The 25,995-nt window shown below is 41.7% G+C and overlaps 1 protein-coding gene across 3 annotated transcripts in view; it reads right to left on the bottom strand.

The window, feature by feature from the left end:
• rad18 (RAD18 E3 ubiquitin protein ligase) overlaps nucleotides 1-25,995 on the bottom strand; it is a 227,520-nt gene that overhangs the window by 60,704 nt on the left and 140,821 nt on the right. For all 3 annotated transcript variants that reach the window (XM_048547656.2, XM_048547657.2, XM_059649652.1), the window contains one exon: nucleotides 23,181-23,346. In XM_048547656.2, coding sequence (XP_048403613.1) covers nucleotides 23,181-23,346 — 166 coding nt within the window. The remainder of the gene's footprint in view (nucleotides 1-23,180; nucleotides 23,347-25,995) is intronic.

Below are 25,995 nucleotides of genomic sequence, written 5' to 3'. Positions count from 1 at the left end.
ATTCTTTGCGAGATCAAGAAATTATCAACCTCTGCCTTGAAAACATTTAACGTCCTGGCCTCCACTACGCTCCGTGGCAATGAATTCCACTGGCCCACCACTCTCTGGTTGAAGAAATGTCTTCTCATTTCTGTTCTAAATTTACCTCCTCTAATTCAAAGGCTGTGCCCACAGGTCCTAGACAATGTCACAGCATGCACACTTCCCAGCACAGGTCACTAGTTAATCTTTCACAATCCTAAAACTGGGGTATTAAGGGCAAATGTACTGTAAACTAACTTGGAATAATCAGGAGACGGTTCTGAGATCCTTCTTAGTTCATATAGCTGGGTTCCACACACACACACACACACACAACAGTCTCTCTCCTCCCAAGCAAAGCAGACTCTGTCCTCCACTCTCTCTCTCTTCACTCACACACACACACAATGATACATTTTATTGTGTTCAAAAAGCACACTATTTATAGAAAGCTAAGACGATGTTTCATATATTCCTACTTTAGAAATAAAACCAGATTGACTCCAAACCAAAACACAAACAGATTCTAAACAAGGTCTCATACCTAACATGCACTGTGTGAACCTAAAACGGCACCTTATCTTTACACTGATAGTTCTCTCTGGTCCGTGTCTTGAAAGGAATTTGGCGTTTCACAGATACAGATTAATTAATTAAAACCTTGTAACTAATTAAAGATTTAACAGCATCTTAGGTTTGTTTAGTTGATCCTCATCAATGGTATGAACTGCTGATCTTTTACTTTTAAATTCTGTGTCTGATACTACCTGTCTCACTAACACCTAAAGGGGGACCAAGGCTCCAAAAGATTATGTTTCCAAATAAGCCCATTGAACTATAACCTGGTGTTGCGTGAATTCCAATTCAATACCTAAACGGCAGACACTGTACTCTGTATCTACTGCTTATAATTGTTCAATAAGCATCCCTGTTAAATAAGTGGGTCCCAAAATGATAGAAGAACAAGCAGTATCTCTGAGGGCAGAGATAGGTCTCTTCTAAAGGATATACGGCCATTTTTGCAGAATGTCTGAGACTGTAAGCAGCTTATGTTACAGGATGACCATAAGACCATAAGACATAGGAGTGGAAGGAAGGCCATTCGGCCCAACAAGTCCACTCCGCCATTTAAATCATGGCTGATGGGCATTTCAACTCCACTTCCCTGCACTCTCCCCGTAGCCCTTGATTCCTTCTGAGATCAAGAATTTGTCGATCTCTGCCTTGAAGGCATCCAACATCCCGGCCTCCACTGCACTCCATGGCAATGAATTCCACAAGCCCACCGCTCTCTGGCTGAAGAAATGTCGTCTCATTTCAGTTTTAAATGTACCCCCTCTAATTTTAAGGCTGTGCCCACGGGTCCTAGTCCCCCCGCCTAACGGAAACAACCTCCTTGCGTCCACCCCTTCTAAACCATACATTATCTTGTAAGTTTCTATTAGATCTCCCCTCAACCTTCTAAACTCTAATGAGTACAATCCCAGGATCCTTAGCCGTTCATCGGATGTATAAACAATATCTCACTGATACTCTTTAGCATCAAGAATGCACTTTTAATTTGATCTCAATAGTTAGAGAAGTGCACAGCTAATTGAAATTCATACCTTCATTCATGTATACAGCACTTTACAGAACTAGTTAAATCGATGACAGGAATTTTTTTTTCCCAAAACCATGTCAAGAGTTATGTTTTAGTACAGAGCTCAGGTGTTGCTGAAAAAAGATGAAAACCTTTGTGAAGCATTTTGTTAAGTGCTCATCAGGATTGGAAAGAAATTCCAAGTCAAGGTTAAATAAAGTAATATACAGACTGTGAGAGAGGAGAGTGCTAATTGATTGGCAAGTGGATTGTGATTAGTAGAAGTGGTACTATGGAGAATGTACCAGATACACATGATTGACAGTTAACTGCCTGGCTTTGTTTAGGTTATTAAATAAGGCAGGTTGACTCTGATTGGTCAAAGTGTTACCTGAGAAATGAACCAGTGAATGGCTGTCACGCATTTTGGTAAGTTGAAGCAGGGACAGCACATATATATGTTCTTTCTGCTGCAAAGAACAAGTCCCTTGTGTATTAATAGAAACACACTAGGTACCAGTACACACTACTGCGCCACATTGCGAGCTCGAATGACAGTCCTAAATTAGTTATCAGTGTAATTCTTACACATTCAGCATTACCCAGTAAATGTTGTCAAATTGCTGATTCACATATAACGTTGAACAAGTGCTGCAGGCTTTGCAACAGGATGGTAGTGAAAAGTTAGTACAATGCAGTGTATTGTCTGGTGAAAACTGTCCAGCTATGAGACATACAGCCAACACCTGGCACCACACCAGTATCATGTATATGATTTCTCATGCAGGTGTGAAGCTAGACATCAGATGTTAGCTATCTGAAATAACTCAGCTCGTCCCACTCCCCTATCCTGCTCCCATTACCCGTCATTTAATGCCGATTTTGCTTTGGAAAACCATGATTGTATCCACCTCCATTGCATTCTAAAGAAGTGTATTCCAGATTCTAGCCAACCACAAGATTTTACGACAATGTCACCTTTGGTTGTTCGGCCATCCACCTTAATTCACTGTCCTCTTGTTCTTGGCCCTTTTGCTCATGACAAAACTCTTCTCTACATACTCTGTTCAGATCTCTCATTATTTTGAATATCTCTACCAAATCTCCTCTGAACTTTCTCTTCTCCAAGGGGAACAGCTTCAGTTTCTCTGTTCAATCCTGTACCTGAAGTTCCTCATCACTCAATCATTTTTGTAAATATTTTCATCATCATCTCCAAAGCCTTCATCGTCCTTCCTCAAGTGTGTTACTCAGAACTGGACATGATGCTCCAATTCCAGTTGAAGCTCAATTAGTATCTGATGCAAGTTCACCATAACTCGCTCTGCTGCTTCCACTTATAGAGTATAGGATTCCAAATGCCTCGCCAAACAAGTTCTCCAACTTGGTCTAAAATAACAAGGTGTAGAGTTGGACAAACACAGCAGGCCAAGCAGCATCAGAGGAGCAGGAAAGCTGACATTTCAGGTCTGGGCAGGTCTTCAGAAATGGGGGAGAGAAAGGGGGTTCCTCCAACTTGCTCTGCCAGCTTCCAGAATTAATTCAGTTCCCTGTGGCTGCTTTGTCATTTCATAAGATCATGGCTGATCCTAATCCATTTTCCTACCTGACGATCATATCCCTCAGCTTCCCCAGAGATTAAAATTTGTGCTACAGCATTTGTATCTTACTTCACATATTCATATTTCAAATTCAAGCATTAAAGCCTCTCTTTCTCTCTCATCTCTACTTTGTCACGTTAAAAGTGTAGAATCATTGTGTTCTTAGGAACCATAATATCAATTGGCTTTGTAAATTGTCTGAGTCTCTTCAGTTTTGAGGAGTTGACTCATGCTGTCTCACATCAGTAGGTATGACACATCAGGGACAAACAATACTATCCACTGACTGGTGCGACCTTGATAATAATCTCTTCCACTGATGTACTTCTGAAGGCCGTCCACAGCTGCACTTGATGAAATATAGTCAGATATAAAGGGTCAGCTGATATATTTCAGAGCTAGCTGAAACAGAACAGTATTATGATCAGGCTATTTAATTCGATCTGAACAGTTGATCACTGCACAACAAAAACCCATTTCTCAATCATCATACTTCATTTTAACAGAAAGCCGACAAATACTTTGAACATTTCTAACCTTTGTTCTAAGAAAATTTCTCATAACTTTTCCTTTCACAAAATGGATAGCTCTCACAGCCTTCTCAACTTACCCTGTGCCTCTCTCTCTATAGGAGTGCTCCCTGTTCACAGACTTGTGTTCAAACGACATTTTACTACAATATGTGAGGTATTTTTCCAATTCTCTAAACAAGCACTAGTTCCTGCAGTTTTCATTTACCAAGTTAAAGTAGAATTCCAATCATTAGCAGCTACTTTTCAAACCTGACCACCTTATCAGTGTGTCTTTTTATTGCCTTCTGTTCAAAGTCAAAGTCGAAAGCACTTTTCAATACTAATGGTGTGCGTGTTTTCTAATTACCCAGGCAAACTAATGAATTGCCCCCTAATTTGGAGAAATTACCTTCCACTTTACACATTCATTAACTTTTATCCGAACAAGTTTCATTTGCAAGTCATTTCATGGGGAAAAGAAATCTTGCAACGTGACATCAGAGCCTTTAAGGGGTTATGAGCCCCAAAGCATCGATTTGCAGGGCACTGATCATCTCCCACAAGAGTTGGACAAACAGGAGGCTGGAAGAACACAGCATGCCAGGCAATATCTGGAGGAAAGGAGAAGTTAACATTTCGGATATTACCCTTCTTCCTTTCTTTAAAACAAAAGGTCACCTAGTCTACGTTTGGTCTCACCAACGCAGAGAAGACTACACTGGGAGCACCAGATGTTTGGAGGAGATGCAGTTGAAGCTCTGCCTCACCTGGAAGGACTGTTTAGGGCCCTGGATGGAGGTGATGTCTGGGCAGGTGTTCCATCTTTTATGGTTTCAGGGGAAGGTACCAGGGGGTTTGGGGCGGTTAAGTGCGGAGTGTGGTGCAAACTAAGGAGTGGCGAAGGGAAATGGTCCCTGCAGAAGACAGACAGGAGTGGGGAGTGGAAGATGTTCCAGATGGTGGGGTCTAATTAGAGTTGGCAGAAGTGTTTGAGGATGATATGTTAGATTTGGAGGCTGGGTGGGGTGGAAAACAAGGACAAGGGGAAGTGGAACCCTATCTTTATTATGTTTGGAGGCGGGTGGTGGTTAAAAACTGTGGAGTGGGAAATGGGGGGGGAGGGTATGGTGGAGGGCTGTCTGGATGATAGGGGGGACAAAGGAGCATTGTTTGAAAAAGTCAGATATCTGGGATGCTTGGATGCTCCTCGGCAGAGCAGATGCGACGGAGAAAGAGGAATCCAACACATTATCCTCAAACAGACAGGATAATATTTAAAAAAAGGAAGCAGGGTAATACCTCAAATATTGACTTCTCCTTTCCTTAAAATGCTGCCTGGCTTGCAGTGTTCTTCCAGCCTCCTGTTTGTCTAACTTAGATTCCAGAATCTGCAGTTTTATTGTCTCCAAAAGAGATGATTTAATGATCCTCCTCATACACATCAAAGACCCCAATCATCAATGATTCACCATCAATCTTCTAGCTGTAACCATTGATCAGGCACAGTGCAGAGTCTCCAATGTAACAGAAAACTGTGCATCCTTAACCGAACGCTAGAAAGTCCTCAGTGCAGCAGCTCAAGATAGCTGGAACCACCAAATGAGTGCCATTCATTTTGATTTTACGAGGGCTTTCTGATGTTGCCGTGATGCCAAGGACAGACACTCTCACTTCACCTCCAAAATCAGTTTGTTTGGGCCAAGGCTATGAAGGAGTTTGGAACAAATACGCTGGTAGAATGCAAACTGAGCTGGCAGGTCCTGGGTCACAAACACATTCTGTTTGAGTCCCTTCACAAGTCTATTTGTAAGCAAGTTGGAAAACAAAACAGGACAATATACAACAGCACTAAGTACAGGAAACATTCATATGTTGAATCTTTATATTCCTGTATGGGACCACGCTCGAGCATTGCTAAGCAGGTTTTGCCGTCCAAGTGGACAGTGTTACTTGATGGCACTGTCAACAATGTTGTCCGTAACACTGTTGATGTTAAAAGTAGACTGTTTGTGAAAAATAGACTGCTTGAGGAAAGTAGGGCTGATTTTGGCCAAGTTGGAATTGCTGAGATTCTGTGTGGACACGGGATATCTAGGCACTACTGCCCACAGTCAGATCGACCCCAGTATTCAGCTATACTAGAAAAAAAACAAGCTAAGGGCATAGCTAACTTTGGAGTAAAGGTCTTCAGTACTACATCTGAGATACTGTCATGACCCAAGGCCTTTGCAGTAAGCAGGATGTTCATTCATTTTATGATACCACATGGATAAATTGGCATCTAAGATGACAGACACCTCAGGATAAAGCTGAGATGCATCCACTTGGTGCTTTTGGTTGAACAGAGTTGCTAAAGGTTCAATCTTGTCTGTTGCACTGATATTTTGAGCTCCCCCATCATTCAGGATAGGGACGTCTGATATTTGTTTAAGTGTCTATCACCATTCACAACTGGATGTGACAGAACTGCTGAGCTTAGATTTGATGCGTGCAGTATGGGATCACTCAGCTCTAAGTATAGAATGCCTATTCTGCTGATTTGCATACATATAGGCTGGTGCTGTAATGTCACCAGGTTAGCAGCTCACCTGGAAAACAATAAGGAAAGAATAAACAAATTTAAACTCTGTATTCCAGAGAAGCAAGCTGAAGGTAACTGAGCCGAGAGGACAACCTTAAAGTTGAACAGATTAGAGCACATAAATTCAAATTCTGAAAAGAAAATTTAAATGGTTGTCAGAAACAGCCTTTTAACTCTGGGTAATAAATATGCAGAGCTGTCCACCAAGCAATGTATGAGGGTTGCTCAGAATACATTGGAGGTAAAAAAGATTGTGAACAGAAGTAATGAGCTTTCTAGCCCCAGATGAGATGGTGTCAGCAAATTTTCTGTGGTATATCAATCATAGCATGAAGAATTTGTGCGTGTGTACATGTCATATTAAGGATCAGAATAAACCCTACCAAGAAATTCCAATTCCAGCATATGGCTCATTCTGTTTGATGCATTCATTCTACTTGACGCACTCAAACTTAAAGTTTGTGATATCTTCCAGAGTCAGGGTATTTAACACAGACTGAAATTTGGCTGAAAGCACTGGAGTGACTTATGGCCATATGTACAGAAAACAATTACCATCTGGACTTAATCTTAACAGATCTAAGGGGATAAAAATATACAGTAATCAGTACAATGGAGCTAATATTATTTTGCAAAATTACATTCATTACAATGCGTAATAAACTATATTGTGAGAATTTAGAAAATTAACCTTTAATGAAGCTGGTTTCACACGTCTTGAACAATGATGCACAATGGAATGGGTGTGGGGGACGTTCTTCTAACATCCATGCATCTGATCTGAGCGTCACTAACCAGACTAGCATTTATTGCTCATCCCAACTTGAGACCCATCTCTTTAAGGAGCTATTCAGCCATTTCATCTATTTACTCTACTTATTCTATGAATAACCTACGTTCTTTTTTGCGTGATCTCATGTCAAAAGTTTGTTTCAAAGCTGTGACACTCCACTTGGCAGAATACATCTGTTAACCACTTAGGAGTCATATACAACCAGTAACTTTCAAATGGCAAAGCAGCCCAGAGAACTTTAAAGACAGGAGAAAATGAGCCAGTCAGCTCATTTTTTTTTTGTTGGGGGGGGGGGAGCGGTGATGGGTCATACCAAATAATTGGTCAAAGAGGTGAACATTACAGAGAATCTTATTGGAGAAAGGAGATGGAGACATTTTGGGAGGGAAATTTGGAGATTTAGATTCAATTGAAAGCACGGCATTGATGAAAGGTAGGGTGAAGATGGGTGGAACGAAACAATGAGTCATTGCAAAATTTGAGTATGAGTGAGAAGGGGAGTTGTAAAATGTTCTAAACCAGAGATAAGAATTTCATATTGGATTATAAAATTCAATTCTAAAGAAGGGTCACTGGACCAAAAACACTCACTATATTTTCTCTCCACAGATGTTGCCAGACTTGCTGAGTTTTTCCGGCAATTTCTGTTTTTGTTTCTAAAATCTAACTTAGATCAGCAAAGCTTGGTACAGCATTGAATGAGTTCTGTATGAGCTGAGATTTCTCGTGGGTGGATGATTGAATGAATTCACTGGAATAACTGAATTATCATACAAAACGGAAACAGAAGTAGATCATTCAGTCCCTTGAGCCTGACTGACCATTCAATTAATCGTGGCTAATCTAACTCTGCCTTTTCCTCTACATCGATCACCAAAACCCTCAACTCCCGTGTAGTTTAAACATATGCCTAAGTCGGCTTTTAATGCACCAACTCAGCTCGTGAGAAGGCGATGGCCCAGTGCCACTATTGCTGATCTGTTAATCCAGAAACACAGTTAAGTTCTGGGTGCCTGGGCACCGTAGCAGATGGTGGAATTTGAAATCAATTTTAAAAAATTCTGGAATTAAGAATCTAATGCTGACTGTGAATTCATTGTCAATCATCAGGAGAATTCCATCTGGTTCTAGATAAGGAAATTGCCATCCTTACCTCAGCTGGCATAAATGTGACTCCAGACCCACAGTAATGTGCTTCACTCTTAACTGCCATCTTGGCAATTAGGAACAGACAATAAATGCTGGTCTAGCCAGCAACACCCTCAGCTTGTGAAAGTTTAAAAATAGATTCTATGACCCAGTTTCCACTTCTTGCTGGAGATCTGAAGTCCAAAGATACTCAGAGAAGAAATTCCTCCACATATCTGTTTCCTCATGAAGGGAAATGTTTAGGAGATAATATAGGCATGAGTAAAGTTTTAGTGTTTGGTTGGCCGAGATGGGAATGGAGGAGACTCATACTGCTAAAATGATCATTCTCTCTCTCTCATACAATCATAAAGGACAGAAGAGGTCCATCAGCCCATCAAGTCTGTACTGCCAAAATTAACTAAGCAATAACTATGGAGTTATTTAACCAGATGTCTCAAGAATGCGTGTAAAATTCTTAGAAAATCCAGTAATCCCAAGCAAATAAAAAAATCTTTTGATTTACCTGGTCACTGAACATTCGTAAGATTAATTACAAACAGATGGAATGGCGCAATATATTACCTGAGGAATAGATTTAAATCCTGTGCAGCAGAAAATGCAATTTGCCTTAATCAATTACCCTCTAACTGCAAAGCTAGCAAACACAGGTAGGATAGGGGGTTTCTGTCATACTTAGCATTAAAAGTACATACTATACAGTCAGACAGCTAATGATCAAAATTACAACAGATGGATTAAGATAACACAGCAGACTCAGCTGTATAATGGTGAATTAATTATGAAATTCTAACACTATCCTGCAGTTATGGACACACAGAGTACATAGAAATCGGGGAAAAGCTCTCTGCTAGTTACATTCATACCTGGCACATAGGAAGATGATTGTGATTCAACATCCATTCACCTTCGCCACCAACATTCCCCACCTGCTCAAATGGTGCAGCTCAAACAAAACTCATGAAGCTTGACACCATCCAGGACAAAGCAGTCTGCTTGGTTGGCACCACATCCAGTAGAATCAACATTCAGTCCCTCCACCACTAATGTACAGCATCAGCAGCATCCACTATCTAGAAGATGCACTGCATCCTCCAGCTTCTTTAGTTGCACCTTCCAAACCCACAACCACCACCATCTGGAAGGACAAGGGGAGCAGATACACAGGAACAGCACCAGCTGCAAGAACACTCTAAGCCACTGGCCATTCTGACAAACTACTGCCTCATTCCTTCACAGTCCCTGGGTCAAGATCCTGGAACTCCCTTCCTAACAGCACATCAATGGACTGCAGCAGTTCAAAATACAGGTTTCCCTCACTTTCTGAAGGGCAATTTGGGATGGCCAATAAATGCTAATACTGTTAGCGATGCCAATACCAATGAAAGAATACTAACACTCCCACCCCTTTCAATTGTTGACATCTCTAGTTTTTCCTGCTTCCAATGAAATTTTGTCAACCTGAAATGTAAACTCTCTTCTTTCTCACCACAGACTCTAGCAAACCTGCTAAGTATTTCCTTTTTTCATTTCAGGTTTCCAGCATTTGGCTTTTATCATCCCATTAGCTAAGCTTCCTTTACTCCTAGAAGGACATCTCAGACTTCGGTTGCCACCACAATTGTATTAGGCTCAGTCCAGGAATCTGTTTTTCCAAAACTTTGTGCAACACCAAGAGTTGAAAAAGACATACATTTGGAACAAATGCTGATATGAATTTAAAGGACCAATCCAAATCCTTAGCGTCTGCAAGAAACCAGTGTAAAAGGAGGTGACACATAAGCATTGAGTTACTAGGTGGGGTGACTGACTCCTCTCTTTTTAACCTCATCTTCGCTAATCACAATAAATCATTACTTCTGCTTTAGCACACAGCTATCATTCAGAGTCATAGTCATAGTCACAGTCACAGAGCCGTAAAACATGGAAAAAGACTCTGCGGCCCAGCTCCTCTATGCTGACCAAGTTCCCTAAACTAAACAAGTTCCACCTGCCTGTGTTTGGCCCATATTATTCTAAACCTTTCCTCTCCATGTACCTGTCCAAATGTCTTTTAAATGGTGCAACTGTATAAGCATCTGCCACTTTCCTTTGGCCGTTCATATCACATATATTTCAACAAAAATTAGTTAACCAGATCAAAAATGAAGCAAAGTCAATTCCAAAATTTTCTTCAGTGAAAGAGAGTGGAGTCATCTTACCAATTAAACCCTCAAAATTAAACAAAAAACAAGTATCAAACACATGCGCAAAAATACAAGCAATAAGCTGACAAAGGAGAGTTGTTGGGGAAGGTATCTTGTCCAGGCTTGAAAATAGAGATAATTATAATTTAAAATTAATTTAACTGGTAACCACGGAGTGAGGTTGCCATCCAATTTAACATGATGGATGGACTCTGGGTGCAGAGTGCCAACAGAAGGCCATTGCTAGAGACAATTTTTTTTAAAGGAACCCAGCTGCGAGCGAGTAGATTTTCAAAAGTCCACAACTTTTGTTTAGTTAGCAAAAGAAAAGTAGGGAGGTTTTGCTGAAAGAATATAAGGCACTAGTCAGGCCATAGCTGGAATACTGTGAACAGCTTTGAAGCATTTATCTAAGAAATATAGATAGTTCCTAATCAACCTGTTCAGAAATGCTATGATACACTTCTTGAGGTAGGATTTGGGACCTCCTGGCATAGTGATGGGGGCATTACCACTGCATATGTGCCCTCTCTGAAGAAATATACTGGCACTTGAAGGGAGGCCAGAAGTTGACGATGCTAATACTATTTATGAGGGACTATTTCATGAGCAGAATAGACCATTGAATAGATTGGGCCTGTGGTCATTGGAATATAGAAGAATGAGATACGGCCTTATTGAAATATGCAAATTCTTAAAGGTCTTGACAAGCTAAATGCAGACAGGCTGATTCCACTTTTGTGAGGATCTCAGGCCAAGGCACATAATCTCAGTGGAATGAGTCAACCTTTAAGACAGAGATGAGGATGAATTTCTCCTCGTCTCAAGTTGTAAATCTGCAAATTCCCTCGCCACAGAGGATGGGTCATTAAGTATATTCAAAGCTATGACAGACAGATTTTTATCAGTAAGGGAATCAAGGATTATGGGGAAAAGACAGGAAAGTGTTGTGATTTATCAAATCGGCCATGATCCTATTAAATTGCAGAGCAGACTCAATGGACTGAGTGGCCTACTTCTGCTCTTACATCTTATGGTCTCACTAACACAGGATCAGAGAATCTTAGAACACGGTATGTGGCCATTCACTCTATATTCTGATGAGCGGCTTTTATATAATCCCAAATCTCCAGATCATTTTTATCCTGTAATGCTGCAAATTTGTCTTCAAAGTACACAGCCAGTTGCTTTGCGGAAGTTCCTTCGTGTCTGCATGCATTGCACTTTAAATTGATATGCCCCAGATCATCATATTTCCATCAGGGAGAAACATTACCTTACTTTCCCCTTGCTCTCCTGACAATTTTAAATCCATGACTTCTGGCTGTCCAGTCTCTTTTCAGAAGGAAGTTTCTCACTAATTACTTCACTCTAATCAAAAACAGATCTGTTCACTACTGCTCTATGCTCTTACCATGTAGCTTATTACAAACCCAAAAGTTACCTTCATGCATTTAATGCCATGCACTTCAAATTTCAGAATAAATTTGCCATTTTGTACTGAATCCTTTATATACATTTGTTATTCTTATATAAACCATAGAGAAATTAAACGTTTTGAAATAGTAAGCACGATGAGTATTGTCTATTCCTGTTTACGCACACAGGACTGACTTAAATTATTCAATGCACTATTGCAGACCAGAGTGCCTGTGTGTGCACTGTAATAAGATAAATTGCATTATAATGTGTTAAACTGCTGATTAATGGCACCATGTGGCAAAATAATAAATTCACGTCAGTGCACGGAATGGTTCACCTTCACTGTGTTGATAGTCTTCCAGGTTTCACGAGCTATAACTGCAAAAATTACATTTCCATCTTTTATCTGTGAGAAATCTTGCTCCTCTGCCTTCATTTACTATTCAACCAGTAAATTTGTAATTTGATAGAACAATTTTTTTGCTAACTGTCGTGAGAAGAAAATACACATTTAAGTAACTAACACATCTGAACATCTAGGCATTTAAGTATTTACATTCATATAGTGCATTCGTTTCACGTAATAACATTTTCTTCAAGTATTTTGCAATGTTTCATTAATCAAAATTTGATGCTGAATTCCACAAAGACATGTTACAAGTGTTGAAAAAAAATGCCATTCAAGATGTAGATTTTAAAAAACAAAGTCAGAAATTGCTAGAAAAACTTAGCAGGTCTGTCAGTATCTGTGAAGGTAAAGCAGAGTTAACGTTTCAGGCCCAATGACCTTCAACATGTTCAGAGATGTTACTGCACATTACTGGCGCAGGTGAGTCTTGAACCCGGGACCCTCGGTCCAAGGGTAGGGACACTTCCACTGCACCTCAAAAAGACCTAATATTGAACACACAGAGTAAATGAGGGAACAGCACTCCACTGTGACATCAGCAATTCACGCTAAAACATCTGTCTGCTTCAAACCAGGGCCCTTTCACATGTAAAGCAAATGTGTTAACCAATTCCCTACATAACAGGATGTAAACTGTAGTACCTCAAACCTGTTTCACCATTCAATTAGACCTGTATCAATTCTTTCTATTTAATTTACTTTTCTAAGTAACCTGTTCAGAGATGATATTATGCACCTCTGCAGCAAGCGGGACTTGAACTTGGGCCTCTTGGTCCAGGCTTAGGGATGCTACCACTGCATCACATGAGCCTCGCCTTTACATTTTTTTAAAAATGTAATCTATTTTTCGAATGACCTTACCAAATTCAGCTTACAATTTACATCTAGTGGGCAAAAATAACTTCACAAGGATCTTCTGGCACAGCAGTGGTGTCCCTACCTCTGGATCATGAGAGCGGGGTTCAAGTCTCATCTGCTCCAGAGGTGCACAATAACTTTTCTGAAAATAACTAGAGAACTTCGTCAAGGCCTACTTGCATAAATGAGTGCAAATAGCCTGACCTTTAAATGAAAGCACGAAGTGCATCTGCCATACCTCCTGAAGACACTGACACCCTCTCAGTAAACACCCTACTAGGACCCAGGGCTTAATCCAAGTTGTTACTCTTTCTGAAACAGCCTGCAAGTGATAACCGCAGTGTTTTGACTTTGCCCATGAGGCTACTAGCTAATTCAATTAAGATCATCTTGCCAATTTAACCCTAAGGAGAAGAACAGTAAGGCATGATTTTGATAGATCATAGTCTGTCCTTTCATTTCTTTTTGACCTATGACCGCCAGCATTCTCTGTTTATAATTTTGAGATACAGTTTGACTCAGTTGAGATGAAGTATCAAACATATTAATTTTTAATTTCACTGGTTGGGATGTTATTATGGATTTCTAAGAAAGGCAGTTCAGCTGAAAAATAGACCACATCACTGATGCAAAAGGATTCTGGCTGTCACATTAAAATGGCAGCAATATGCACCATCATATGGCTACTATCCACTTCATGGAGACTCCAGGCTGTGAAGAACTCATCAGAGAAAATAAAGCCCTGAGGAGTGTAGTAGGCCTCTGACAGGAGGCGGCAATGGTGGGGAGAGACACAGCCAGAGGTAATGGGCAGGGAACACTGAAAGAGGAGTGAAAGGCCAAGGTGACAAGGAAGCCTCTGAATGCTGGATGGAGAACCAGGAAGAGGGAACTGGAGCAGGTTTGGAACTGTTGAACAACTGGCCAGGTCACCTGGCAGCACCCCGTAAGCGTAGCGACCTCATGGAGTCAGTGAAATACAGCAACTAGGAGTTGGAGCAGGGATTAGAGTGGTGGGTCTGCACTGAACAGCCAGGACCCCCAAGCCACTGATGGTAGTTAGAAAGCTTGGAAATGTTAGTGGGTTGACCGACAACCTCAGAGGGCCTCATTAAACAATGTGGGCAAGCCCCATGAGGCCACAAGGAGAGAAAGATCTGCTTTATCTCTGGGAGACAATGTAATTGGTGCTTCTTGGTCATGGAAGGGCAGCCATAAAAGCTTATTCAACTGAGTTTGTTACTTAGCTGATTGGAACGAGCTGTCCAACAATATTCTTAGGGATCTGTAACAGTGAGCGAGCATGCATCGTAAATAGTTCATTGCTCCAACTTGCACTTTCCCATCAATGTTTATGAAGATTCGTAAAGGATCACTCTTTTATAAAATTTGCATAGCGCGTGTTTTCGTCACCTGATACACTTTGCCAATAACAGTGCTTTGAATCAAGCAGCTGAAATTCAGCTGTTGGAAATGTAACATTAAGAAAAATTATTACTTGGCTGTAAAACACAATCATTAAAGAGAAGAGGCAGAGATTAGCAAACCCGAATATACAACAGATATGGAGCGAGGTCATGTCATACAATTTCTTGTGTGGATGCTTAATTTGGGATCTGGCCACATTAGCTGCCAGAGTAGCTGCCAATTTGATTGCATTTACATTTCTGCAACAAACAGAGAATTCAACAGAAAAGACTTCAACCTTCACAGCCACATTTCTACAAGAGGGGCAAATTATAAAAGCTGGTTAAACTGAGAACCAAAGCCTCCAGTTCAACAGTGAGCTCATTTATCTCTTATATTCTTGCTGAATCTTAACATGGGCAAAACTGCATTTACACAATGACTATTTTTTTACAGCTTGATTCAAATGTATTTGTTTGCATATGAGTTGTGAACGTCAAGAGATGTTTTCACATTTTTCGCATGTAAATTTTTACTTGAGTGGGTTTTAAGATCAATAACTAGCAACTTGCTTGTTTAACATAATGATGTTTGACTGGCTAGTTTTGTTTTTGTACATACAGGACTTTAAGAACTCATGAATTGATAAATATATCCTTTCAAAAATCAAAAACCCCTGTTAGCATCAAGGAGCAAGAGGAGAGTAAACATTCTACGCGTCCTCAACAGGTCACAGCACAACAAATGAAGGAAATTATCTTCTGTTTAAAAGCATTGTAAATCATGTGTGGTTCACTGCAAATTAACCTAAGAGTCAGTGCATAGATACTTACGCATTACATCAGAATTCATTTCATTGATTTCCATAAATAAGCAACAACCTTCATTTACATCAAGTATTTACTGGAAGAAATCTCAAAAGGATCTTCACAGGTGAATGGTCAGCCCAAAGTGGGTACCAAGACAAAGATGACATTAAAAGGAGTGACGTTTTATGCAAGTTTTTAAGACTGTGGAGAGGTGGAAGAGCTTAACTTTTTTTTAAAGAAGTAAACCATGGAGGAGGTCAGACAACCACAACGTGGAAAGTAAGACCAAAACAGAATCCCTCTCTTTCTCACGTACCACCCTACCAACCTCCGGATCCAACGCATCATCATCTGACATTTCCATCATCTGCAATCTGATCCCACCACCAAAGACATTCCCACCACCACCACCGCCAGACACCCCCCCCCACCCTTATCTGCTTTCCAGAGGGACCACTCTCTCCGGGAATCCCTGGTCCGCTCCACAGTCCCCTCCAGCTCCACCACACCCGGCACTTTTCCCTACAACTCCCTAGCTTGTCCCTGCCTCCCTAACCTGTCCTTCCTCCCACCTATCCCTTCGTCCCACCTCAAGCCCCACCCCATTACCTATCTACTAACCTCATCCTGCCTCCTTGACCTGTCGTCCTCCCTCGAATGGCCTATCTCCTCCCTAACTCCCCACCTACATTCACCTTTACTGGCTCCATCCCTGCCTCTTTGACCTGTCTGTCTCCTCTCCACTTATCTTCTCCTCTATCCATCTTCCATCCCCCTCACCCTCCCCCTCTCTCCCTATTTATTTCAGAACCCCCTTCACCTCACCCATTTCTGAGGAAGGGTCTAGGCCCGAAACATCAGCCTTCCTGTTTCTCTGATGCTGCTTGGCCTGCTGTGTTCATCCAGCTCTACACCTTGTTATACAAGACTGAAATCTGTCAGGATAAAATATATTACAGGAGAGAACAATAATCAGTCAGGATTTTCTCATTGTATATCAACAGGGTATTAAAAAATTGTAATTGACCCATTTGTTTCTGTGAGTTTCATTCACGATTCAGTTGTTTAGCACCCATCTCCGAAGAAGATATTTATACCACATGAACAGCTAAAATCGGACTAATAGCTTTAATTTTTTCACTTAAATTGAAAGACACTTCTCTTGAAGATTTATTTTCCTCATTCTTTGCTGAACTATGAGATAAATATTTTGCCCTTGTATTAATATACTTTATAACTCTTGTAATTTATGGGATTACCAAGATCCAAACAAAATGTTTTGTAGAATATCCAATTCATACCCATTTGACTTCAAAATAACAACAAATGCATCAAATAAAGTGTCAAAAATCCACTTTTCCTGGAAGTGGGCATGTCGGATATAAAATATTTCTCAAGACAGCAACCAGATTCCCACTGAGTAATTTCTACACTGTCACCGCAGCTGACTGCACTAGTACGCATTTTGATGAAAATGACACAATGCTAAATTTGCATGGTTAAGCCTATGTCTTAATGCACTTTGTGTCTTCCTCCCAACTATCCTTTGGAAGACGATGGCTTGGGTTGTGGCGAACAGGTTTTTGGCTAAACATCGCCTGGCTCGGAGCCCCAGTCTTGCATGGCAGCCTCCTCTGCTTTTCAGTCTTACTCCTTGTCTTCCAATGTTACATGTCAGAGCTGTCAGCTTTTGTTTTTGAAGTTTTAGTTCAGTTTAGTCAGTCTTCTAATTCGCTATACATGAACTTTTATTTTCACTGTTTTAATCCTATTCTTTCTGTTTATTGCACACTCTACTGTTCTACTCTATTTCCTTCAATGTCATTTACTCTACGATTGTCTACTTTTTAAAGTTATGGATGTTAGAGCTGGGAAATGGGAAGCTATTTATATCAACAATACTACATGGTTGGCTGTAGATTAAACTTCCCTAGACAGTGCCCCAAAGAATGCCCAGCTCCAAGCTTCACTGTGATGTTCTTAAAATTTATCAACTTCTCACACTAATATGAACCAGAAATCATTTGAGGCCTCTCTGAGTGAGACTGCCATTAAGTGCTTAATTGAAGTGTTTTATTTTGTGGACTGCTATAAACCAAATTAAATCTGTGCAAACTGAGAGGGAGTGACAAGAGTAGACAGGGAATATTTATTCATTGTTCTTTAGTTTTGTTAATCCCGATAGAACATGTAAACTTCAGTTGGTTTTACCTGCTGCCTGCCAAAATTTAGAAATTAATTCGCTGATTTCTGTGAAAACAATATCAAAACTCCGGCCACATATACCGATGGTTGATAATATGACATAATGTCTGCAACTATGATTAATGCAATAGCATTCCAACTTCAGTGAAATGAGAAAGAAGCTTACAATACAGTGAATACAAATTCTCTTACTATTGTGCGGTCCACCTCACAGTCTTCTCTTCCCTGCCACAATGTCACCATTTATGGAGTTAAGCTGTCAACCAGCACCTAGGATAAGTCGTCAGTATTACTGTGGACATTATCTCCCGCTTAGTTTCCTGTGTGGACTTTATTTCATTCTTCATCTCTAATATACCTTCCCTGTTCCACAACTGAGGATTCCTCCCCACTGCAGTTGGTGGGCCTCTTGATCATCTCTGCACCATTTCGCACTCTTTTGATGTCTTCTGCAACTATGGTTTCCCTTGTTTTAGGCCACCAGCTTCCAAATTCAATAGATCTCCCTCTGTCTACTACCTCCAGCATTTTGGCACGACAAGACAGTTTTCCCTCTGCTCCCAGCATTCCCAAAGGGATCATTTGCTTTGCCACATTTTGGTCCACTCTTCCCACTGCATATGCCTTTGCTAGTCTGTGAGGCACAAGAGATACACATTCACCTCTTCCGTTCCCATTTTTCCAGGGCCAAAACACACAACCTTCAAGGGAAATAGCAGTTTACTATAATTCTTTCAGTTTAGTACACTGTATTCATTATTCATTAATTTAGCTTCCTCTATACTGGGAAATCAAATTCAGGTTGGAAGATCACTATGCTGAACAACCTTGTTCATTCTACAAGACCTGGTCTCAGCTTCTGTTTGCCTGCCATTTTAATTCCCCACAACATTGCCATTCCACTCCCTTGGCCTCTAACACATTCCAATGGTGTTCAACAGCAAGACATCTTTTGATTCATCATTCTACACTGTTCTGGTTCGACATTGACTTCAACAATTCCAAATTGCAACCACTGTTCCCAATTTCATTTGCGGCTGGTGGTTGCCATTTATGGCTCCTTTCAGGATCATCTTTTATTCCTTTACACGTCAACCCCTTTAACTTGCACCATAATCTTTTTTGCTATTTAATCCCTGCAGTTGCAGTCTCCATATCTAACAAAAATTACACGTGCCACAGAAGTGGCACAGCAAAGGCTCACGAGAGTTGTTCTCAAGGTGAGTCAGAGTCACAGCTGTCCAGTGGGTCCATGTTTAGCTCTGTGGAAATGTCCAGTTAGCTACATTCTGCCCACACTATGCCACTGTTGTACAAACCTGAAGGGTTTGTCATTTTTTCTTTTGTAATCATTCAAGTGCACAACTTCTATTAACCTCTCAGGATGCAAAATCCTGGCCATTATCAACTGAATGCACGAGAAAGTTGTTCCTCACATCACTCCAGCATTTCTTGCCAAAAATCTTAAATTTGTGATCCCTGAGCTTTTGCCTCGATGGGACACAGGTTTACTTCGCCTACTTCATCTAAACATATCAAATTCGTTCAGCTCCGTCAGATCTTCCCATAACTTCCTTTCCTGCAAGGCAACCAACTCCAGCTTCTCCAATCCAAACCCAAAAGATCCCATGCCCCCAAACCATTCTGGCAAATCTCCATGGGACATCTGCTGGTTGTAGGACTGTTTAGCCCTTTGCATTGCATGCTGCTAAAAGGCAAGTCACCCGATGCTGTAACTTCACCAGGTTCTCAGCTCATTTTTAGGTATGCCTAGCCCCCTGTACGCTTCATTGAATCTAGGTTGATCCTCTGGCCTGGTGATAATGGTTGAGTAGGAAATAAGACAAAAGATTACAGACTGTGGTCAGACACAACTCTGTTCCTGCAGATGGTCAGCAGCACTTCATGGACACCCAATCTTAAGTCACCACGTGTGTGTGTCCTCTAGGATTCAGCTGCTTTCTCATTAGTGGTGCTACCGAACCCCACTTGGCAATAGGCATTGAAGTCCCCATATCTACAGTACATTCTGTGCCTTTGCCACCAATGGTTTGCTTGTCTATGTCTGACCTGATGTCTTGAGACTTCATGGATTTTTGCAGCCAATGTTGAGGAATCCCAGGGCAACTCTCTCTTGTCTTTATACCACACAGCCACCACATTTGGAGGGTTTAGCTTGTCAATGGAACAAGACATACTGATGGATGGAGTTGGTAACGGTCTCTGTAACATATGACTTGGTGAAAATGATGATCTCAGACTGTTGCCTGATCAGTCTGTGGGCCAGCTCTCTCAATTTTGGCACCAGCCCTCAATGGTGTTATTTTTTATCTGCAAAAATACACTTTAAAAAATAAATTAAAATAAGTATGAAAAGAAGTTCTCATTCTGTTCTGTACAATTTTTCCAATAAGGAAAAAAGAAACAAACGATCCATTAGAATTTTACATCCCACAAAGCTACCATGCAGTTGAAAATATCAAGGATATTTTTAACTCCAGCAGGAAGAAAATATTTACACGTTCAAGCAATGAGAGGGTCTGATAACTGAACAGACTCTCATTGCACTTTGGCAGAAAGACCTCGGGCAGTTGTCTTTCCCCGTTGTGCCCTGGTGGCAGCCGCCCTAAGCTTTAGCGCATCCCTCAACACATAGTACTGAGCCTTGTGGCCAATCTGCAGCACTCAGTCGAAGTCAACTCTTTACAACAGAACACCAACAAGTTTCTTTCACCGAGATGATGGTCCTCCATGTGCAGTCAATGTTTTTCTTTGAATACGTCCCAATCAACAGCCTATAAAGCACAGAAATGCAGGGTTACGGGGGTTGGGTTGGGGTGTTTGTGGATAGGTAGCTCGGAGGGTCGGGGCAGACATTGATGGGCCAAGTGATCTGCTTCCACACTGTAGGGATTCTATGGTGTACTCATGGTCAAGTTGCTCATTTAAGATCACGTGGAAAAAAAAGCTTCCTCAGAAGGATCCCGCAGGACTTCCACTGACACTTCAAACAAAGCCAGTAAGAGTCAGTCCATGTGGGAGGAGACCGCATTGAAAGAGAGGAAGGGGGAGAGGCAGAGGGAGAGGGGCAGTGAGAGAGAGGGAGAGGGGCAGAGAGAGAGGGAGAGGGACGGAGAGGGAGAGGCAGAGAGAGAGAGAGAGAGAGAGAGAGAGAGAGAGAGAGAGAGAGAGAGAGAAGAAAGAGAGAGAGAGAGAGAGAGAGAGAGAGAGAGAGAGAGAGAGAGAAAGAGCGAGAGAGACAGAGCGAGAGAGAGAGCGCGACAGAGCATGCGCGACAGCAAGAAAGAAGTTAAGCTGCATTAGAAGGCTGATGGCCATGGCTGTGGTGCACCGATTGCTCACGGTTAGTAAGAATGCAGCCTAGTTGCAAAGTGGACACTGGTATGCTGCACACACAAAAACCAGTCGTGACATTTTCAAAAGTTAATCTGAGAGAACTGTCCATGTCATATCGTCAGCAATGAATCACGTCAGGATATGTCTACAGGGACTGCATTACGCTGCTTTTATTAGAACTACATATTTACCAGCCAGGGGAAGACAGAAGCAATCAGCAACTTAAGAGGTCAGAGTAGGAATAGATCATGTGGCCGCTTGGGGCTTGTCCATCCTTCAATATGACTATGGTTGATCTTCTGCCTTGACACTGCTTTCCCTCCTGCTCCCTACATCTCATAGATTTTTGATCTTGCAAAAAATCATCTGTAATAGCTATGGAAAACTATACAATGGTAAAGTATCCACAAACGTCTAGGGACAGAATTCCGAAAATTTGCAATCTTTCAAGTCAAGGAATTCCTTCTCACCTTCGTCCCAAATAATCAAGTCCTTAACCTGAGGCTGTGCCCAATGCTCTGGACTCATCAGCCAAGCGAAACAACCTTACAGTGCGAATTCTGTCATGCTTTTTCAGATTTACATATGTTTTGATGAAATCACCTCCAATTCTTTTACATTCCAGAGAGCAGACACACAGCTTAGTCGCCTTCTCCGGATAGGACACCCATTCCATCCAGAATTGAACTGAATTAGCTTTATTGTCACAAGTACACATATACATGTAGTGAAAAGTTTACAAGCTACCACTTACAATGCCAACTTAGGTACAAGGTAGCTAGGTATCTTCAGTACACGTTCTTAGGGAAAAACTAAAATAAATAAATAAAACGTTCAGAACAACAGTCCTTCTAATCCAGTCCATGAACTGGTCAGATCCAATGAATAGTTGCTGAGCTGAATGGAGCTAGGGAACTGGTTTAACACACTATGCTACAGACTAAAAAACTGCAGATGCTAAAATCCAAGGTAGACAAACAGGAGGCTGGAAGAACACAGCAGGCTAGGCAGCAGCTGGAGGAAAGGAGCAATCAACCTTTCAGTACTACCCTTCTTCAGGACTGGATGTGGGGGAAGGGGGTGCTGCTGATAAAGAGGTGGTGGGGGGGGGGGTTGGGTGGGAAGCTGTGGAGGCGGAATGGTGGTGATAGGTGGACACAGGTGGTAGGTTTGACCTGGTTGGTTGATGGGAGGAATTGGATACTGGAGGTGGGTACAACCTGGTTAGTCAATGGGAGGGATATCACCACCTTTCCACCTCCATCACCCGCCCTTCCTCTCCACGTTATCTGCAACTGTTTCGAATCCCACATCTAGTCCTGAAGAAGGCTAATACCTAAAACTGCTTCTTTCCTTCAGTTGCTGCCTGGTCTGCTGTGTTCTTCCAGCCTCCAATTTGTCTAATGCATGTGTTGACTGAAAGAGATTGCAGAATTTGCGATAACGCAAAATGTATATTTTACTGCATCTGAACACCCACAAAAAAATTGTTCAATGAACCCATTATCGGGTTAATGCTATCTAATCTAATAGAAAGTGCAGCAAGCAAGTGAAATGCATTTGCACCATTTCTCCAGGTTAAACGGGGAAGAGAGTGAGGCTTTCCCTGTGAAGAAATAATCTCACTCATATAAAAGCCCCTACACTGCTCAATCCTATAGCTATAGTTAGGATGTGGAATGAATAAGAGTTGGACTGTGTTGGAATGCCAGGTTAAATATTGCAGATTTCAACCTTTCATACCAGACTTCCTTCTAGATCTCATTCTATGCTATCTGGAAAGTTTCTAAAACAACCGGGGTGGAGTTACATCAGACTGTCCTCATGCAACTCACACTCTTCACTCACACAGAGACATTAGAAAATATCAGGATGCAAGTATTACAACAGTAGTAAATCTCTGATTCTCCGAGTAAATCAGAATGAAAAGGCCATGGACAATTTCAACAGACGTTTACAGACAATAACCTAACCTGACTGTGCTGAGTTTCCTGATATTGGTTGAAGTAACAGCTGGAAATGCACCCTATTTGAGATATCCCCGAGTGGAGATTTGAAGACTTACATGAACTACAGTGCCTTTCATTCTCTGCAGTGACACGTGCTGGCAAGTGCCCTCTGTGAAAGACACTATCAGACCCAATAGGGACACCACCTGCTGTCCAACGGCTGGGGTAGCCAGACACAAACACTTGGAAAAATTACAATCCAGCAATTGAAGCACCTAGAACATACCTCAACAAGCCCCGGAGTAAGGGCTCAGGAAGTGAAGAGAAAAACAAAGTTACCTGATTATTGACAGGGGTGAAGCCGGGACCACATCAGATGAACAATGCTCGTCTTTCAAAGGAGTAGGTGCAGCAAGCATGCCTGTGCTCTCTGATAAATGGGGGTCATCCTGATGCAGCTCTTCTGCACTACAGTCCATGTCCTGGCACTCCTTAACATCCTCTCCTGTAAGTAAGATTTACAAATTAACCTTAGTTGAATGTGGATGAGCCAGTGCTTAACAATTACTGAGTCTGCCATCCCAGTCCAACACAGGCACCTCCACATCTTATTCAGAACAAAGAAACCATTTGGAAAAGTTTGTGGGAATTCAGATCTATCTCTGTGACACTTTATTCAAGACCATAAGACCATAATACCATAAGACATAGGAGTGGAAGTAAGGCCATTCAGCCCATCAAGTCCACTCCTCCATTTAAATCATGGCTGATGGGCATTTCAACTCCACTTCCCTGCCTCTCCCCGTAGCCCTTGATTCCTTCTGAGATCAAGAATTTGTCGATCTCTGCATTGAAGGCATCCAATGTCCCGGCCTCCACTGCACTCCGTGGCAATGAATTCCACAAGCCCACCACTCACTGGCTGAAGCCCCTGTGATTTTAAGGCTGTGCCCACGGGTCCTAGTCTCCCTGCCTACCAGAAATAACTTCCCAGCATCCACTCCTTCCAAGCCATACATTATCTTGTAAGTTTCTATTAGAACTCCCTTCAACCTTCTAAACTCTAATGAGTACAATCCCAGGATCCTCAGCCGTTCATCATACGTTAAACCTACCATTCCAGGGATCATCCGTGTGACACGCTCCAGGGTTAGTATGTCCTTCCTGAGGTGTGGGGCCCAAAATTGGACACAGTATTCTAAATGGGGCCTAACTAAAGCTTTATAAAGCCTCAGAAGCACATCGCTGCTTTTATATTCCAATCCTCTTGAGATAAGTGACAACATTACATTCGCTTTCTTAATTACGGACTCTACCTGCAAGTTAACCTTTAGAGAATCCTGGGCCAACACTCCCAGATCCCTTTGTACTTCTGCTTTGCGAATTTTCTCACCATTTAGAAAATAGTCCATGCCTGTATTCTTTTTTCCAAAGTGCAAAACCTCACATTTACTCACGTTGAATTTCATCAGCCATTTCCTGGATCACTCTCCTAAACTGTCTAAATCTTTCTGCAGCTTCCCCACCTCCTCAGTACTACCTGCCTGTCCACCTATCTTTGTGTCATCAGCAAACTTTGCCAGAATGCCCCCAGTCCCTTCATCCAGATCATTAATGTATAAGGTGAACAGCTGCGGCCCCAACACTGAACCCTGCAGGACACCACTCGTCACCGGTTGCCACTCCGAAAAAAAGCCTTTTATCCCAACTCTCTGCCTTCTGTCAGACAGCCAATCCTCAATCCAAGCCAATAGCTCACCTGGAACACCATGGGTCCTCACCTTGCTCAGCAGCCTCCCATGAGGCACCGTATCAAAGGCCTGTTGGAACTCTAGATAGATAACATGTACTGGGTTTCCCTGGTCTAACATACTTGTTACCTCTTCAAAGAATTCTAACAGGTTTGTCAGGCACGACCTCCCCTTACTAAATCCATGCTGATTTGTTCTAATCTGACCCTGCACTTCCAGGAATTTAGAAATCTCATCCTTGACAATGGATTCTAGAATTTTACCAACTACCGAGATTAGGCTAATCGGCCTATAATTTTCCATCTTTTGCCTCGATCCTTTCTTAAACAAGGGGGTTACAACAGCAATTTTCCAATCATCTGGGACTTTCCCTGACTCCAGTGACTTTTGAAAGATCACGACCAAAGCCTCCGCTATTTCCTCAGCCACCTCCCTTAGAACTCTAGGATGTAGCCCATTGGGACCAGGAGATTTATCAATTTTTAGACCTTTTAGCTTTTCTAGCACTTTCGCTTTTGTAACGCCTACCATACTCAACTCTGCCCCCGGCTCTCCCTTATTGTTGGCACACTGCATCAGTCTTCACAGTGGAAGACGTGAGTAAAGTACTCATTAAGTTCTTCAGCTATTTCCTTATCTCCCATCACTAGCCTTCCAACATCAATTTGGAACGGCCCAATATCTACTTTTGCCCCTTGTTTGTTTCTTATGTATTGAAAGAAACTTTTACTATCATTTCTAATATTACTAGCTAGCCTACCTTCATATTTGATCCTCTCCTTCCTTATTGCTCTCTTTGTTATCCTCGGTTTGTTTTTGTAGCCTTCCCAATCTTCTGATTTCCCAGTGCTCTTGGCCACGTTATAGGCTGTCGCTTTCTTTGATACATTTCCTAACTTCCTTTGTCAGCCATGGCTGTCTAATCCCACCCCGGATAATCTTTCTTTCTTTTCTTTGGGATGAACCTCTGTACTGTGTTCTCAATTACACCCAGAAACTCCTGCCATTGTTGGTCTACAGTCTTCCCCGCTAGGCTCTGCTTCCAGTCGATTTTCGTCAATTCCTCTCTCATGCCCCTGTAATTACCTTTATTTAACTGTAAAACCATTACATTCGATTTTGCCTTCTTTCAAACTGCAGACTGAATTCTACCATATTATGATTGCTGCCTCCTAAGTGTTCCCTTACTATAAGGTCTTTTATAAAGTCTGGCTCATTATATAGTACTAAGTCCAGAATAGCCTGCTCCCTTGTGGGCTCCATCACAAGCTGCTCCAAAAAGCCATCCTGCAAGCATTCTATGAATTCCTTTTCGTTGGATCCACTGGCAACATTATTCAACCAATCCACCTGCATATTGAAGTCCCCCATGATCACCGTGACCTTGCCTTTCTGACATGCCC

The sequence above is a fragment of the Stegostoma tigrinum genome, chromosome 11, assembly GCF_030684315.1.
Source record: "Stegostoma tigrinum isolate sSteTig4 chromosome 11, sSteTig4.hap1, whole genome shotgun sequence".
Classification (NCBI taxonomy): domain Eukaryota; kingdom Metazoa; phylum Chordata; class Chondrichthyes; order Orectolobiformes; family Stegostomatidae; genus Stegostoma; species Stegostoma tigrinum.
The sequence above is the reverse complement of the archived record's forward strand: the minus strand, read 5'-3'. Positions and strand labels throughout refer to the sequence as shown.